This window comes from Myotis nattereri (assembly GCF_964212035.1).
Source record: "Myotis nattereri genome assembly, chromosome: 3".
Taxonomy (NCBI): domain Eukaryota; kingdom Metazoa; phylum Chordata; class Mammalia; order Chiroptera; family Vespertilionidae; genus Myotis; species Myotis nattereri.
Genome location: NC_138077.1, coordinates 102,440,125 through 102,457,932, shown reverse-complemented (window position 1 = coordinate 102,457,932; position 17,808 = coordinate 102,440,125). Strand labels below are relative to the sequence as shown.

General features: G+C 42.0%; 1 protein-coding gene across 2 annotated transcripts in view; it reads right to left on the bottom strand.

Moving 5' to 3' along the window:
* USP25 (ubiquitin specific peptidase 25) overlaps positions 1 to 17,808 on the bottom strand; it is a 181,650-nt gene that overhangs the window by 137,865 nt on the left and 25,977 nt on the right. For both annotated transcript variants that reach the window (XM_081087424.1, XM_081087423.1), the window contains exons 2-3: positions 11,212 to 11,289; positions 7,470 to 7,614 (exon numbers count right to left, since the gene is read on the bottom strand). In XM_081087424.1, coding sequence (XP_080943550.1) covers positions 7,470 to 7,614; positions 11,212 to 11,289 — 223 coding nt within the window. The remainder of the gene's footprint in view (positions 1 to 7,469; positions 7,615 to 11,211; positions 11,290 to 17,808) is intronic.

Below are 17,808 nucleotides of genomic sequence, written 5' to 3'. Positions count from 1 at the left end.
TAAACAACATAGAGACCAAAAAAACAATACAAAAGATCAATGAAACCAAGAGCTGGTTCTTTGAAAGGATTAACAAGATTGATGAACCTCTAGCAAGGACCACCAAGAAACAAAGAGAGAGGACCCAAATAAACAAAATCAGAAATGAAAGAGGTGAAGTAACAACTGACCCTACTGATATACAAAGGATTGTCAAAAAATACTACGAACAACTCTACTCCAATAAACTGGACAACCTCGATGAAATGGGACACATTCCTAGAAAAACACAAGCTTCCTAAACTTAACCAGGAAGAATAAAAAAACCTGAATAAGCCAATAACTACTGATGAAACTGAACAGTAATCAAAAAGCTTCCAGCAAACAAAAGCCCTGGACCAGATGTCTTCACAGGGGAGTATTACCGAACATTCAAAGAAGAACTAAAGCCAATCCTTCTCAGACTATTCCAAAAAATTCAAGAGGAAGGCACACTTCCAAGCTCTTTCTATGAAGCCAGCATCACCCTAATACCAAAACCAGGTAAAGACACCACAAAAAAAGAGAACTACAGGCCAATATCCTTGATGAACATAGATGCTAAAATCCTCAAAAAAATTCTAGCAAATCAGATTCAGCAATGCATTAGAAATATCATACATCATGACCAAGTGGGATTTATTGTGGGGATGCAAAGATAGCACAATATCCGCAAATCAATAAATGTGACACATCACATAAACAAACTGAGAGATAAAAATCACATAATCATATAAATTGATACAGAAAAAGCATTTGACAAAATCCAACACCCTTTCTTGATAAAAACTCTCAGTAAAGTGGGAATAAAGGGATCATATATCAACATAATAAAAGCCATATATGACAAACCTACAGCAAACATCATACTCAATAGGCAAAAACTAAACCCATTTCCCCTAAGAATAGGAACAAGAAAAGGATGCCCACTTTCATCACTCCTGTTCGACATAGTACTAGAAGGACTAGCCATAGCGATCAGACAAAAGAAGAAATAAGAGGCCTCCAAATTGGAAAAGAAGAAGTATAACTGTCCTTATTCACAGATGACATGATACTGTACACAGAAAACCCCAAAGACTCTATCAAAAAATTACTAGACCTAATAAATGAATTTGGCAATGTAGCAGTATACAAAATTAACACCCAGAAATCTATGGCCTTTTTATACACCAATAATGAACTCACAGAAAGAGAAATGAAAAAATAAAACCCATTTACCATTGCACCAAAAAATTAAGATACCTAGGAATAAACTTAACTACTGATGTAAAAGACCTGTACTCGGAAAACTATAGGACATTGAAAAAAAGAGACAGAGGAAGACATAAACAAATGGAAGAAAATACCATGTTCATGGATTGGTAGAATCAACATCATTAAAATGTCCATACTACCTAAAGCAATCTACAGATTCAATGCAATACCTATTAAAATAGCAATGGCATATTTCAAAGATCTAGAACAAACTCTCCAAATATTCATCTGGAATAAAAATGACCCCGACTATCCACAGTTATCCTGAGAAAGAAGAACAAAGTTGGAGGGATCACAATACCAGACATCAAGCTATATTACCAAGCCACAGTTCTCAAAACTGCCTGGAACTGGCACAGTAACAGACATATAGACCAAAGGAACAATAGAGAACCCAGAAATTGACCCAAACCATTATACTCAATACTTGACAAACGAGGCAAGAGCGTACAATGGTATCAAAACAGTCTCCTTCATAAATGATGTTGCAAAATATGGTCAGATACATGCAAAAAAATTAAACTAGATCACCGACTTACACCATACACAAAAACAAACTCAAAATGGCTAAAAGACTTGAATGTAAGATAGGAAACCATAAAAACCCTACAAGACTCCATAGGCAGCAAAATTGCAGACATATGTCGTAGCAATACCTTTACAGACGCAGATCCTAGGGCAATGGAGACTAAGGAGAAAAGAAACAAATGGGACTACATCAAAACAAAACAGTTCTGCACAGCCAAAGAAACCATCAACAAAACAATGAAAGCCACTGCATGGCAGAACATATTTGCCAATGTTACTCTGATAAGGGTTTAATCTCCAACATTTACAGGGAACTCATACAACTTAACAAAAGGAAGATAAACAATCCAATCAAAAAATGGGCAAAGGACCTAAATAGACACTTTTTGAATAAGGACATTCATAATGCCAAGAGACACATGAAAACATGCTCAAAGTCACTCATCATCGGAGAGATGCAAATCAAAACAACTATGAGGTACCACCTCACACCTGTCAGAATGGCTATCATCAACAAATCAACAAATGACAAGTGCTGGAGAGGATGTGGAGAAAAAGGAACCCTTCTTCACTGTTGGTGGGAATGCAGACTGGTGCAGCCATTGTGGAAAACAGTATGGCACTTTCCTCAAAAATTTAAAAATGGAACTCCCATTTGACCCAGGAATACCACTTCTAGGAATATATCCCAAGAAAACAGAAACACCAATCAGAAAGGATATATGCACACCTATGTTCTAGCAGCACAATTTACAATAGCTAAGATTTGGAAACAGCCTAAATGCCCATCAGCAGATGAGTGGAGTAGAAAACTATGGTACATCTACACAATGGAATCCTACGCTGCTATAAAAAAGAAGGAATTCTTACCATTTGCAGCAGCATGAATGGAATTGAAGAGCATTATGCTAAGTGAAATAAGCCAGTCAGTGAAAGAAAAATACCACATGATCTCACTCATTTATGGATAATAAAGAACATTATAACCCTATGAACAAAAAGATAGAAAGATAGAGAAGCATCAAACAGACTGTCAAAATACAGCAGGAAGGCTGGGGAAGATTGCGTGGGGGGAGGTAAGAGATCAATCGAAGGACTTCTATGCATGCATATAAGCATAACCAATGGACCCAAGACATTGTGGGGGTGGAGTGAGGGCATGTGCCGGGGGGTAGGGTAGGCCGGGGGAAGGTCAATGGGGGGAAAAAGGAGACATCTGTAATACTTTAAACAATAAAATAAAATTTAAAAAGAGGCACATTTTAATAAAAATTTCGTAACTTAATTTTTATAATATCCTGTTATACATAATCCTATCTAATAAAAGGGTAGTATGCAAATTAACAATCACTCCGTCATAAAGATGGTGGTGCCCATAGCCACAAGATGGCGACGTCCAGTCCTCTCAGCCCCGGCAGAGTCCCCCAGTCCCGGGGGGGCGGCCGCTGAGAGTGGGCAGCATGAGCAGCCTGGCAGACAAGGCAAGTGTTCCACCCCAGCTGTGGAGGGCCTCTCAGAAGCAGGCACGGAGCAGTGGTGAGGGTGGGGGGGCGGAGACACTTGTATCATTGCCCTGGCAACAAGGCAAGCATTCTGCACCCGGCTGTGGATGGGCCTCTGGTCAGGCCAGGACACAGATGGGCCTCTGGGCTGTGGAGAGCCTCTGGGCAGCAGGTGCGAATCGGCCAGGCCCCACAGTGTGCTACTGGCGCACGGATTCGTGCACAGGGCTACTAGTCTATATAATCTATATAATCAAAGCCTAAGCGACCCTTAGGGCAGAACAATCGGAATGACCGGTCATTATGATGTGCACTGACCACCAGGGGGCAGACGCCCACATGGGGAGCGCCATTCAGCCAGAAGCCGGACTCATGGCTGGCGAGTGCAGCGGCAGTGGTGCGAGCCTCTCCTGCCTCGGTGGCAGCGCTAAAGAACAGCAAGCAGGCAGGAGTTAAGGAGTGAGGGGTCCCAGACTGCGAGGGAGTGCAGGCCAGGCTGAGAGACCCCTCCCCCCCCCAGTGCACAAATTTTGTGCACCGGGCCTCTAGTTATTAATAATGAACTACAATGTTCACTAATGACTGATTACTATAATCATGTTGCATTCATTTCCCTTACGCGCCTTACGCGGAAGGCACACCATTTCTCTCCACTAATACTAGCAGCAAATATTTTAGCAGCTGATTGTCATGTTAATAGTCTTGGACTGACTTGTTCAGTGTGCACAACAGGAAATATTTCACTATTGAAGAACAAGAAAAATAGGTTTATTTGCATTACGCTTATTTATTTGTGTAGTTATTCAGTGCATGGTAAGTTAATGTTCATGAAAATATATTAATTTTTATGAAAATGTTCTTCTATTTTGTTAACGATTACTCATTTATTTCAGCCCTTTGTATTCAGCATGTCTCTATCAAAATAAACCTATGTTTCTATGAAAATTGAAGCTTTTGTTTTTTTGCGGCCCACATAAACTTAACCCTTGTTTATCTGGCCTGTTTTAGCCTTTGAGTTTGACATGCTTGATCTAGAGCAGTGATTCTCAACCTGTGGGTCGCGACCCCTTTGGGGGTCGAACGACCCATTCACAGGGGCCACCTAAGACCATCAGAAAAAACATATATAATTAATCATATATTGTTTACAGTAGCAAAATTACAGTTATGAAGTAGCAACGAAAATAATTTTATGGTTGGGGGTCACCACAACATGAGGAACTGTATTAAAGGGTTGTGGCTTTAGGAAGGCTCAGAACCACTGATCTAGAGCAATCCCTGGAAAACTTCCTAACACTTTGATCACTTCAACACTACACATTCTTTAAGCACTTAACGCAGATTTTTCAATAGAGGCCAGTGTGCGAATACATTTTCATTTGTAATTATCTTTCCTACCCACATGTTTTACCACTCTTTCCCAGTTAAAATACACAAAAGATTTTGATTCTTTCAGCAATAACAGCACAATAATTTAAAGAATCTATTGAATGCATGACATCTCCGCACTTTCTCAGTTTTAAACCATGTAAAATTATTATGACACTACAGAATTTAAATACTGAATCAGGACTATTTCCTAAAGGCAGATGTACTTCTTAAAACTTCATAAAATATGGCACAAGTTTATTAAATGGAAAAGAATTACTGTTACCTCCTCAGCTACTTTCCTCAGTTTGATACTATTATTAATACAATCACCACATCTATTTTAGAAAGTTTCTTCTCACTAATCTCAAACCAACTTTATGAACACGCTATCCAAATTATTGAATGATTAAATATGAATTAACATCTGGGTAGAAGGACAGCACATTTTATCAATAAAGAAACCACAACAGCAAGCAATTTGCTTAATACAACTATCAAATCAGTTGAGATGAAACCAGAAAGTCCATTTCTCTACCATTTCTTTCAAGTGAAATATAAAATTATTTAGTGTACATTTTTCAAGAGCCACACACACAAATTTTCATTATGAGAAAATAGGACATATGTCTTATAAAATCAGGTTGTGCCCAGCTCATGTGGCTCAGTGGTTAAGCATCGATCGACCCATGAACCAAGAGGACACTGGTCCTATTCCCGGTCAGGGCACATGCCCAGGTTGGGGCTCAATCCCCAGTTAGGGGCATGCTGGAGGCAGGCAGCTCAGTGATGTTTCTCTCTCATTGATGTTTCTATCTCTCTAACCCTCTCCCTTCCTCTCTCTCTAAAATAAATACATTAAAATTAAACAAATAAAAATAAAATCAGGTGGCCCTTTCCCTCAGAACTCCTGTTCAAATCTTTTTATCCACATTTTCACTATTCCTTTGTCAAAAATCTTGAACAGGTGTTAACATCTGCCTTAAAGAATATTTCCTAAAAAAAAAAATTTTTTTTAAAAGAATATTTCCTGACTTTCTCACAGCAAATAAGATATTTTCTTTTGTTTATAACAGTCTTATGATCTTACCTCCCCTGAATACCTATATATGATATCTCATGTCACAAAGTCTACCATCTATAAGAATTCTCAGCTCTCATTCTAAAATATTTTCATCCATTCAACTAGAAACCTGAACCAAGTTTAGTCAATTCCCTGTTTCCTTCACTTTAAGCAATTGCCTTCAATCAAAATAATTCTATTTTTCCCTTTTCTACCTAATTTTGTTTTCCCCCCATGTCTCAGAACCATAAATGTTGTTATTCTCATATACTCATTCCTTCTTTATTTATAGACTTCTCCTTTTTCACCTTTTTTAATCACCTCTTTTTTTCTCTTTTTCTTGCAACAAGCTTGTTGCCTTTCATTGGTCTTGAAACAGCTTTTTATATATTTAAAAATAATTCAACAAACACTTTTGAGACACTATGACATTCTAGTATGATGCCGGGAACATCAATGGTTTCTTGCCCTGTTAAGCTTCCAGTTTGGTAAGCAAGAAAGACACAAACAATTTGAAAATAACACAGTAGTACTCTTTAAGACAAAAGTATGCTCTAGCTGCTAGAGAAGCACTTATTGCCAGAACCAGCAGCTCCTGAGTTAAGTCTTACACCAGAAGGAATGAAGCTAGAGGTAAAGGCTAGATGGGACTCCAGACAGAAGGAACAGCAAATGTAAAGACGGAGAGATTAAATAGCACTGGGGGTCTGAGAACTTCAAGCCATTCTGTATTATGACAGTATAAAGTGAGAGGAGGACAACAGGAGAAAAGGAAGTTAGAGATACAGACAGAGGCCAAAACACAGTCTGTTTTGAACTTGAACATAAGCAAAGTCTGTCTTATGAGTATAAAACTTCTCCCACACCTATTATCTGTGTGATGTAGGAGAATTCCAGCTTTGGCTAACCTAAGATCACTTGTGAAGCAAAAATATAAAGATCACCTTGAAAGTTTGAAATGAAAATATTTTATTAACAAGAATTAAGCAGTATTTAATGCCAATCAATAGCTATAAACATCTATGTGGATGGGTCCTTCCTGATTGCTGTCTAACTTAAATAAAGTCTATAAACAAAATCAGAAATTCTCTTCAAATACAAGTTAATAATCAAACTGCTCAGGTCCAGAATGCATAAAAATAAATACCTACATTTTATAGGGGATAAATGTTCATATTTTTTAAAATTCATTGTTATATAAACATATTGATACTCTGAAGAAAACTTAGTATCCCATGCAAAATTTTCTATGTATATGTATATCTGTGTCTGTGTGTTCATATATGTGTTTATTTATTTTATTACATGGTAATAAATCTTCTCCCAAAAGCTTTATTTTGGGGAAGGGCAGGGGTTGAGGTAAAGGAAAGTCTATTAAATGGACCTATCAGTAATCAAAAATAATATTTTACCTTCAAAAATAATATTGAGGCCGCCACAACACTTAAATTCCATAAAAGAAATGACTGTTCCCACTTAAAATTCTAGAAAAGGTTGTTTCTTTAATGAGTAACACCTGTAGCTACTCCCTATTTTAAACAATAATTACTATGTGAAATGCTCAATGAAAAGATAAATAACTTAAGTACAATCTTTAACTCCTAAACTGGAAAAAAATATATAATGCTGATGAAGTAGCTCTTTTATTTTCCTCTGCTTAAACAAATGAATATATTCCCACGGGAATTTTTCATTACATCACATTAAATATTAAGAAGGAGAAGTAAACTCACTTGCGTCCGCCTGGCTCCCCACACTGATGTAGCGGTCGCTGCTGGGAAGCGCGGTTTGGTAGTAAGCCGTCTCTTCCTGCTGAGGGGGCTTGGCATTCTTTGCCGTCAGGAAAGCCACTGCCAATTCCAAGTTTCCATTACTGTCCTTCAAATATCAAGAACAAAGTATCAAATATTTTGAACTATTTCTATACATCCTCATGGTTTATGTAATTCTCTTCATAACAACTAATAATAGCAAAAATTGTTTTCAGGTTTGAAATTATTGTTGATTTTAATTTTGTACCCTAAATTTATTGTAAATAAAAGTATACTATATCAATAGTAATTCCTGTTTCTATTAATTAAAACTACTAATACAATGTAAAAATCAATTATATAACCAATTTCTTATTTTTCCATTACTTTCATATCTGCTTAACAAAAATCAATCACAAACTTATACTTCTAAACCAATGAACAAACTAAAAAATGTTTTCTGGAGCTTGCTATATAAAAGTGTAAAAAATCAGTATTTATAACAGTACTTCTGTAAACAAGGACAATAAAAGATGTTCCCTTTAATATGGATGCTGAATCCATGCCTACAGGCAAACTTAAGCAAATGTCAAAGGCTTGTAGAAAGAAAATAGTAAAACGTTCTGCAGCTTGATAGTATGAAGAGACACTCAGAACTCCTAGACCAGTGATTCTCAACCTTCCTAATGCCGCGACCCTTTAATACAGTTCCTCACTTTGTGGTGACCCCCAACCATAAAATTATTTTCATTGCTACTTCATAACTGTAATTTTGCTACTGTTATGAATCGTAATGTAAATATCTGATATGCAGGATGTATTTTCGTTATTACAAATTGAACATAATTAAAGCATAGTGATTAATCACAAAAACAATATGTAATAATATATGTGTTTTCCCATGGTCTTAGGCAACCCCTGTGAAAGGGTCGTTCGACCCCCAAAGGGGTCGCGACCCACAGGTTGAGAACTGCTGTCCTAGACAGAAATGCTCAATGATAAGATGATGATCCCACCCAACCTATACATACTAATAAAGTTTATGTAATTCTCGTCAAAAGCATACCTAGACACAACTTTTTTCTACAGTTAATTTAGAAAAAAAGTAGATGCTAGGAAACTGAGAATTTCTAAAACAACAAAAGAATGACTTGCTCAGTTTTATCTCTATATTCTCTGTACACTTAATACATGTAACAATAGTTCTATGGCAGCTAATTCAAACAACATTAAGAAATCCAAATGTTAACAATGAAGTTATCTTTATAACAGAAAACCAGAGGACACAAGCTGTGCAGGCCTTAGGAACTTTCCCCCACACAAAGTGTAACAGGAAGCCAGTGGAGTGATTTGGACCGAAATAACATGGTATGGCTTACATTTAAAGGACTGCTCTACTGTTTGTTGAGAATAGATTACAGGACAGAAAGGGCAGCAGCAAAGCCCAACATCATTTGCTATCATATTAAATATGGGGGGAGGGGGGAAGGATGACAGAAAGAAAAAGATCAGGATGATTCCAAGACCTGAGGCCTGAGCTATGGAAGAATGAAGTCCCCAACGCACTCACTGCAATTCTAGTAGCTAATGAGGAGAGAAAAGGTCACAGTGCAATTTGAAAAGCACCACTGCTTTAAACCCTGTCACAATTATTATAAGACTCTTAAATGAATGATTCATCCAAAATATGGCTGTAACATATTTTATAGTTCAATAAATAAACTAGTTGTAAAATAATTTGCAATAATAATGGCTAATATTTATTGAGCACTTACTATGTGCCAAGAAGTGTGCTAAGTGCATTTCATACACTATCTTATGCAATAACAAACTGCAACCAGGATTTACACAACCTAAAGTTTACTAAAGATAGTAACCTTTTATTTTGAATATCTATCTTTAGCTCTTTGGATGCTAAAGATAGATATTCAAAATAAAATAAAAGTCCTGAAATCAATCAATAACATTGTGGCTCCCAACAGTAAACTACCTGTCAGTCTATGACTGCGAGAGTCAAGATATTATTAAACATCTTACAAATTTATATTGGGCAACAGTTAAGGTTCAAGCACAATGTCTCCCCCAACCCCCAGACCAACTACTGGTACCAGAATCAAAAGTTTAAAACAAAAACAAATAAAGTTACACAACTTACCTCAAAGAAAATGTGGACAAGAATTTAATTAATTCTTTATTATTATTTAATTAAACATATCCTACATATTTCCCAAGTTAAAAAAGAAATTTCCTAGATTTGCCTTGACAATATAATGGTGTATACTCCCACTCAGTGGTACAGAATGGAAAAGACACTGTCTGAAAATACACATGGGGTGATTTGGTCAGGTTATCAGAATAAAGAAAAAACTGGCAATCATTCAAATATCATAATTATAAAAACAGAGTACAACACTTTTGCTTCCTGTCCAAATACATACATTGGCTTCATAACCCATGCATTGAGGCTCAGTCTACACAGTACTATCTCATTATTTTTCTAATGGGGAAAAAGCTGAAGCAAAGCTTCTAGTAAAAGCAGAAGTTCAGTGTGGCCCCCCGGAACCAGGCTTCTTGGTTTCTATTCTAAGCTCCTCCACATACTAGCTGTGGGGTCTTAAGCAAGTCACGTTAACCTCTGTCTCCTAATCTTTTAAAAGGAGGTGAAAATAATACCTACCTCATCTCATAGAGCTAGTAGGAGAATGTTATCCACATGAAGTATTGAGAATAGCAGCTAGTACTGTAAGTGCCTAACAAGTGCTATGATCACTATCATTATGATGATTATGATTACACTCATCTAAATGATAAATTATTGCTAGAAACAAATGAAGAATTTGGGGCTCAGAATAAAAAATTACATAATTTTGCCTCATGTAGCAAGTTCCAAAGGATTGAAGTTGTATGAAGGCCTAGGGTGGCACAAACACTGTAAATTTAAATTCTTAAACATCTTTCCTTCACTTGATCTTTTTTCTTTTAATATGTTTTTATTGATTTTAGAGAGAGCAACATCATTTGGCTGCCTCCTGCTAGCCCCATACTGGATATCGAGCCCACAACTCAGACATGTGCCCTGACATGGAATCAAATCAGTCACCTCCTGGTTTATGGGTTGATGCTCAACCACTGAGGCACTCAGGCCAGGCCACTTCATCTTTTCAATGCACGTATCCATGTGATATGACTCATCTAGTGCCTCATATAGAAAGGAGGCTACTTCATAAGATACAACCAAAATGATGCACTATATTTGTTGCATGTACTAAACAGGTTTGATGTTGAATACATCAGTTGAATGTTAGCCAAATTATATTTTTCCTTGGAAGGAAAAAAAAAAGTAAGCTTTTGATCCTCTATTAATTTTCTACTCCTCTCTCCTCCTCTTCTTCTAACCCAACCCACTCTCCACCCCATTTAAACTCTAACATGTGGCTCTTGAGTAAATCAGCCATCTACATCTGGATTCATCACACCCCTCCATTTTGCCATGAAAGTGTTTCTTACGGAGAGTTATCTGTCACTCCACAATATCTTGGAACATTAGGCTGCTGAAGCTAACATGCTCAAAACTATGGTATGTTAAGTCTCTTATTTTATAAAAGTTCTTTCTTATATTTCTACTACTACCACATGGTATAACAAAAAAATTCAACTTTCAAACATGGTAGGCAATAAGACTAAAAGGGTTAACATGAACTATGTCATAAAACAGAGGTCATACCTTCAAGGCTTGCTGTAGTATCTGGGTGTCATTAATCCCAGTGATTTCTCTCAGCTGATTCAAAAACGTCTGCTGATGCTAAAGGAGGGGGAAAACCAAAATTATTACACTTTGAAATATGAAAATATGAATGACTTTGCAGGGAGGGGGGAGGGTAATGGAAAATGCAAATTAAACTAGAATAAAAACGAACTTGAGACTGAACAAATTTCACTCTTTTAGGAAGAATGAACCATGCTATGTGGAGAACCTTGCTCCATTCTCATGATTCCACCAAAAGGGAATTTTTACATTACTCCCAAAGAATAAGAGCTCCTGAATTAAGTTTCTAGCTAATCTTCACCACCTCATCCATGTCTCCCAAAATGAAAAGGAGTGATCTGCATGGTGGATAAACCCAGGAAAACTAAGGAAAGTGTATCCATTGGGCTACTTCAAGGAGGTAATGGCCCTACTGACTGAAGTCAGGCAGTTCTAGGAATTCCTCCATGCCTCTTGTGTCAGCCAACATCCAGGCACCTGGAATGTCTGAAAAAGACATGCTTTGGCAGGCCATATACTATGTAGGTATACTACATCATGGAAATACTAAGAGCTATTTGAGGAAAAAAGAGAATCACCTCATTCTCCAATCTGTCATAAAAGATCCTAAATATAGAATGCATCTTTTGCTCCCATTTGCTTCAGACCTGTTCATATGCTATTGGTCTATACAGTAATTATACTCTACTAGAGGCCCGGTGCACAAAAATTTGTGCACTCAGGGGGAGGGGGCATCCCTCAGCCGGGCTTGTGCCCTCTCACAGTCTGGGACCCCTCGGGAGATAACGACCTGCTGGCTTAGGCCTACTCCCATGTAGCAGAGGGCAGACCCAACCCCTAGGTGCAGCCCCTGGTTGAGCTCAGAGCAGGACTGATTGGGGAGTTGGGGCGCTGCCCCCTGTCACACTCAAGGCAGGGTCGATGGGGAGGTTGGGGCACCGCCCCCTGTCACGCACAGAGCAGGGCCGATTAGGGGGTTGGGGCACTCCCCCCCCCCCCGTCACGCACAGAGCAGGGCCCATCAGGGGGTTGAGGATCTCCCTCCTGTCACTCACAGAGTAGGGTCTATAGGGGAGTTGGGGCACCACCCCCTGTCACAGAGAAGGGTAGATCAGGGGGTTGGGGCGCTGCACCCTGTCACACTCAGGGCAGGGCTGATGGGGAGGTTATGGTTCTACCCCGTCACACACAGAGCAGGGCCCATGGGGGGGAGGGAGGGTTGGGGGCGCCGCCCTCTATCGCCCACGGAGCAGGGCCGATCAGGGGGTTGCGGCGCCGCCACTGTCACACTCAGGGCAGGGCTGATGGGGAGGTTATGGCTCTACCCCATCACACACAGAGCAGGGCCTGTGTGTGTGTTTGGGGGGGGGGGGGTTGGGGTACTGCACCCTGTCACACACAGAGCCGCAGGGCAATCAGGGGGTTGGGGAGCTCCCCCATATCAGGAACAGAGCAGGGCTGATCAGGGGGTTGGGGCGCCTTCCCCTGTCACGAACAGAGCAGGGCGGATAGGGAGGTTGTGGCCCCGCCCCCTGTCACACGCAGAGCCTCAGGGCGACCAGGGGGTTTGGGCGCTGCCTCCTGTCACACTGATCCTGGTGCCGGGAGGCCTCGTGGCTCCGCTGATCCCAGTGCTGGGAGGCATATTATCCTTTTACTATATAGGATAGAGGCCTGGTGCACAGGTGGGGGCCAGCTGGTTTGCCCTGAAGGGTATCCTGGATCAGGGTGGGGGTCCCTACTGGGGTGCCTGGCCAGCCTGGATGAGGGGATGATGGCTGTTTGCAGCTGGTCACACACCCTTCAGGGTGGGGGTCCCCACTGGGGTGCCTGGCCAGTCTGGGTGAGGGGCTGAGGGCTGTTTTCAGGCTGGCGGGTGACTGAAGCCCCCAACCGCTCCTTTTTTTCTTTTTTCTTTTTTTATTCTGGGCCAGCTTTAGCTCTGAGGCTTGGCTCCAGCTCTAAAGTCTCTGCTGCTGAAAGAAGGTATCTGGTTTGTTTGGGTTCTATAATCAAAACACTGTTTTAACTCCAGCTCTGACATCCCGGCTCGCTGAAAGCAGGTTTCTGGAGTTTGTTTAGATTCTATATTTGTAACAATGTTTCAAACTGCAAGCTCAGAGGCCGGCAGCAGCAGGCGGGGAACGTTGCAGTCCTCCGTCACTGAAGCAAGCAAGCCTCATGTTCGCTTCAAGCTGCCTGGCTGCTGGCCACCATCTTGGCTGGCAATTAATTTGCATATCGCCCTTATTAGCCAATGGGAACAGTAGCGGATGTATGGCTAATTACCATGTTTCTCTTTTATTAGATAGGACTAGTGGCCTGGTGCACGAAATTCGTGCACGGGGGTTGGGGGGTTGTCCCTCAGCCCGGCCTGCATCCTCTCCAATCTGGGACCCCTCAGGGGATGTCCGACTGCCAGTTTAGGCCTGATCCCACAGGGATTAGAGCAAAACCGGCAGTTGGACATCCCTCTCACAATCTGGGACCACTGGCTCCTAATCACTCACCTGCCTGCCTGCCTGATCGTCCCTAACCATTCTGCCTTCCAGCCTGATTGCCACCAACTGCCCCACCTTCTAGCCAGATCACCCCCAACAGCCTCCCTGCCACGATGCTCACCCCCAACAGCCCCCCTGTCGGCCTGCTCGCCTAACTGTCCCCTGCCTGCCCCCTGCTCACCCCCAACTGCACCCCCCGCCGACCTGCTCACCCCCAACTGCTGCCCTCTGCCGACCTACTCACCCCCAACTGCCCCCTCTTGCTGGCCTGATCGCCCCAAACTGCCCCAAACTGCCGGCCTGCTCGCCCCCATCTTCCCCCACGCTGGACTGCTCACCCCAACTGCCCCCCCTTGCTGACCTGCTGGCCCCCAACTTCTCCTCCCTGCCAGCCTGCTCACCCCCAACTGCCCACTCCTGCCAGCCTGCTCGCCCCCAACAGCCCCCTTCCCAGCTGGCCGGCTTGCCCCCAACTGCCCCCACCTTGCTGGCCTGCTTGCTCCCAACTGCCACCCCCCCCCCCCCGGCCTGCTCGTCCGCAACAGCACCCCCCGCCAGCCTGCTCACCCCCAACTGCCCCCCCTGCTGGCCTGCTTGCCCCCAACAGTGCCCCCCCTGCTGGCCTGCTCACCCCCAACTGCCCTCCCCTGCCAGCCTTATTGCCCCTAACCGCCTCTGCCTCGGCCCCGCCACCATGGCTTTGTCTGGAAGGTCTCCCTTTTATTAGTATAGATTCGAGAGAAAAGGAGGGAGATGGATAGGATCCCACTATCAAATCCTTTCCTGAACTACCCTAATTAAGAGCTATGTTCCTCCCTACATTTTTAAAAGAAGTTTCTTAAAAGAAGTTTACAAGACAGCATCTAATCTAATAAAAGAGAAACATGGTAATTGGCGTACGACCGCTACCCTTCCCATTGGCTAATCGGGGCGATATGCAAATTAACTGTCAGCCAAGATGGCGGCCGGCAGCCAGGAAGCTTGAAACTAACATGAGGTTTGCTTGCTTCAGTGACGGAGGATTCCAATGTTCCCCGCCGGCCGCTGCAGGCCTCTGAGCCTGCAGTTTAAAAAACACTGTAACGAATATAGAAGGTAAACAAAACCCCAGAAACAGGCTTTCAGCAAGCTGGGATTTCAGAGCTGGAGTTATACATTGTTTCGATTACCTACTTTCAGGAGCGGAGGCCTAAGAGCTGGAGCCTCAGAGCTAAAGCTGGCCCATAATTTTAAAAAAAAAAAGAAAAAAGAAGCGGTCGGGAGCTTCCGTCACCCGCCAGCCTGAAAAGAGCCCTCAGCCCCTCACCCAGACTGGCCAGGCAATCCAGTGGGGACCCCCACCATGAAGGGTGTGTGACCAGCTGCAAACAGGCCTCAGCCCCTCACCCAGGCTGGCCAGGCACCCCATGGGGACCCCAACCCTGAAGGGTGTGTGACCAGCTGCTAACAGCCATCATCCCCTCATCCAGGCTGGCCAAGCACCCCAGTGGGGACCCCCACCCTGAAGGGTGTGTGACCAGCTGCAAACAGCATCATCCCCTCACCCAGGTTGGCCAGGCACCCCATTGGGGACCCCCACCCTGATCCAGAACACCCTTCAGGGCAAACCAGCCAGCCCCACCCATGCACCAGGCCTCTATCCTATATAGTAAAAGGGTAATATGCCTCCCAGCACCGGGATCAGCGGAGCCGAGAGGCCTCCCAGCACCGGGATCAGCGTGACAGGGGGCAGCGCCCAAACCCCCTGATAGCCCTGCGGCTCTGTGTGTGACAGGGGGTGGGGCCACAACCTCCCTATCCGCCCTGCTCTGTTCGTGACAGGGGAAGGCGCCCCAACCCCCTGATCAGCCCTGCTCTGTGCGTGATATGGGGGAGCTCCCCAACCTCTGATCGCCCTGCGGCTCTGTGTGTGACAGGGTGCGGCGCTCCAACCCCCTGATCGGCCCTGCTCTGTGCGTGACAGGGGGTGGCGCCACAACCTCCCCATCGACCCTGCCTTAAGTGTGACAGGGGGTGGTGCCCCAACCCCCAATCGGCCCTACCCTGAGCGTGACTGAGGGTGGAATCACAACCTCCCAATGTGCCCTGCTCTGTGCATGACAGGGATGGCGCCCCAACTCCCCAATCGGCCCTGCTCTGAGCCCGACCAGGGGCTGCACCTAGGGATTGGGCCTGCCCTCTGCCACCCGGGAGCAGGCCTAAGCCAGCAGGGCGTTATCTTCTGAGGGGGTCCCAGACTGCGAGAGGGCACAGGCCAGGCTGAGGGCCCCCCCCTTCCCACCGAGTGCACAAATTTTTGTGCACCGGGCCTCTAGTTATGAATAAAAGGATCTGATAAAATCTTTCTTGAAAATGTTTTACATTCATCTCAGTAATAATTCAGTCAAGATCATCAATGCATGCTAAAATTATGGGTGAAAGTTTAATGAGAAACAGGACAGTAGCATAGTTTTAAGCTCTCTTCCTAGGAACTCTAAAGTGATAAAGTAACTATAAAGAAGAAACCTAACAGAAATCACCTGAATCAAGTGATCAAAGTTAATATTACCCCTAATAGGGTAAAATGACATTGTGTGCCTCCTGATATATAATATGATACACCAAGAAGACAATACCACCTGTGCTATTCCTGCCACAAAATAAACAAATTGAATCTAATCTTGAGGAAACATCAGACAAATCCAAACTGAGAAACATTTATCTTCACACTGTCTACACATCAGAAAGACAAAGGATGCGGTTCCAGATTAAAGGAGGACTGAAAAGGCATGACCACCAAACATAAAGTGAGACCAGATTGGTTCTCATACTAAATTCTACAGCATGTTATTGGGACAACCGGAGAAATAGGAGTATGGACTGCTTAGTAACAATATTGTATTAATATTAAATTCCTGAATTTGATAACTGCCTCAAAAATATATTTTTTCTTAGGAAACGGATCCTGAAATGTTTAAGTGGTAAAGGAGCATGCAACTTACTCTCAAATGGTTCAAAAATAAGTGATGAAAGTTCTTCATACTCATCTTGCAACTTTATATTTAAAATTACTTCAAAGTAAGTTTTATAATACTCTGCATGTAGATTTGTTGACGTCAGTATTGGAAAATGTGCATTTCAAAACATGCTTGATAATTTAAATATGCATAATGTACTTATTTATACATTCAGATGAAGAGTCCTAAAAAATGTCTAAATTAAATGAAAAAAATAAAAGCAATTTTAAAGTTAAGTTTCAGATAACCTAGTCTAAATATGTTTTACGGAAACCACAAGTATAAGTTCAGAATTATATTTGGCTACATGTAACAGAGTCCCATCTAAATAACTGCTTCAACACACTGAAATGTCTCTTTTTCCTAATCTAGGTAGACTGGAGGAGAGCAGTCTAGATCTGAAAAGTACATCTCATGGGATGTCAAAGATCTAAGCTCCTCCTGTCTTCCCACTAAAGATTCTTATATGTGACAGTCACCAAATGTCGGTTACTCCATGTCTCCTCTTTCAGCATTCTGTCCAAGTTTTAGGTAATATGAAGAAAAGAGCAAAGGACAAAAGGTATCTGTGAAATGATTCTGCCTTCTTTAACAAACCCTATTTATTCAAATAACTTCCGCTTGAAGTCTCATTTCTCACTAAGCAAAATAGTCACAAAGCCAAATCATAGTTGTAAAGGAGGTTGGGGAATACATTTTTCAGCTAGGCAAAATAAAATAAATAGGGTTCTGTTTATAAGGAAAAAGGGTTCTGTTTATAAGGAAAAAGAAAAGAATGTATACTGTATATGCTATACCAGTATATACCGTATCTGCCAAGCCATCAATTTTCATTGCTATAAAACTCCTAAAGAGCTAAAATAACCAAGAATATCCAACAATACATACACAATAAAGTACATAAACAAGGTTTTATTAAATGCCATGAAGAATCAAAATTGTTGAAGAACCGAAATGCCAGATTAATAAAGCTAAAATATTAGAAAAATAAATTCTCCTTAAACCTATCAACTTTTCCACTCTCATTTTAAAAATTACCCCTAATAGCAATTCCACAG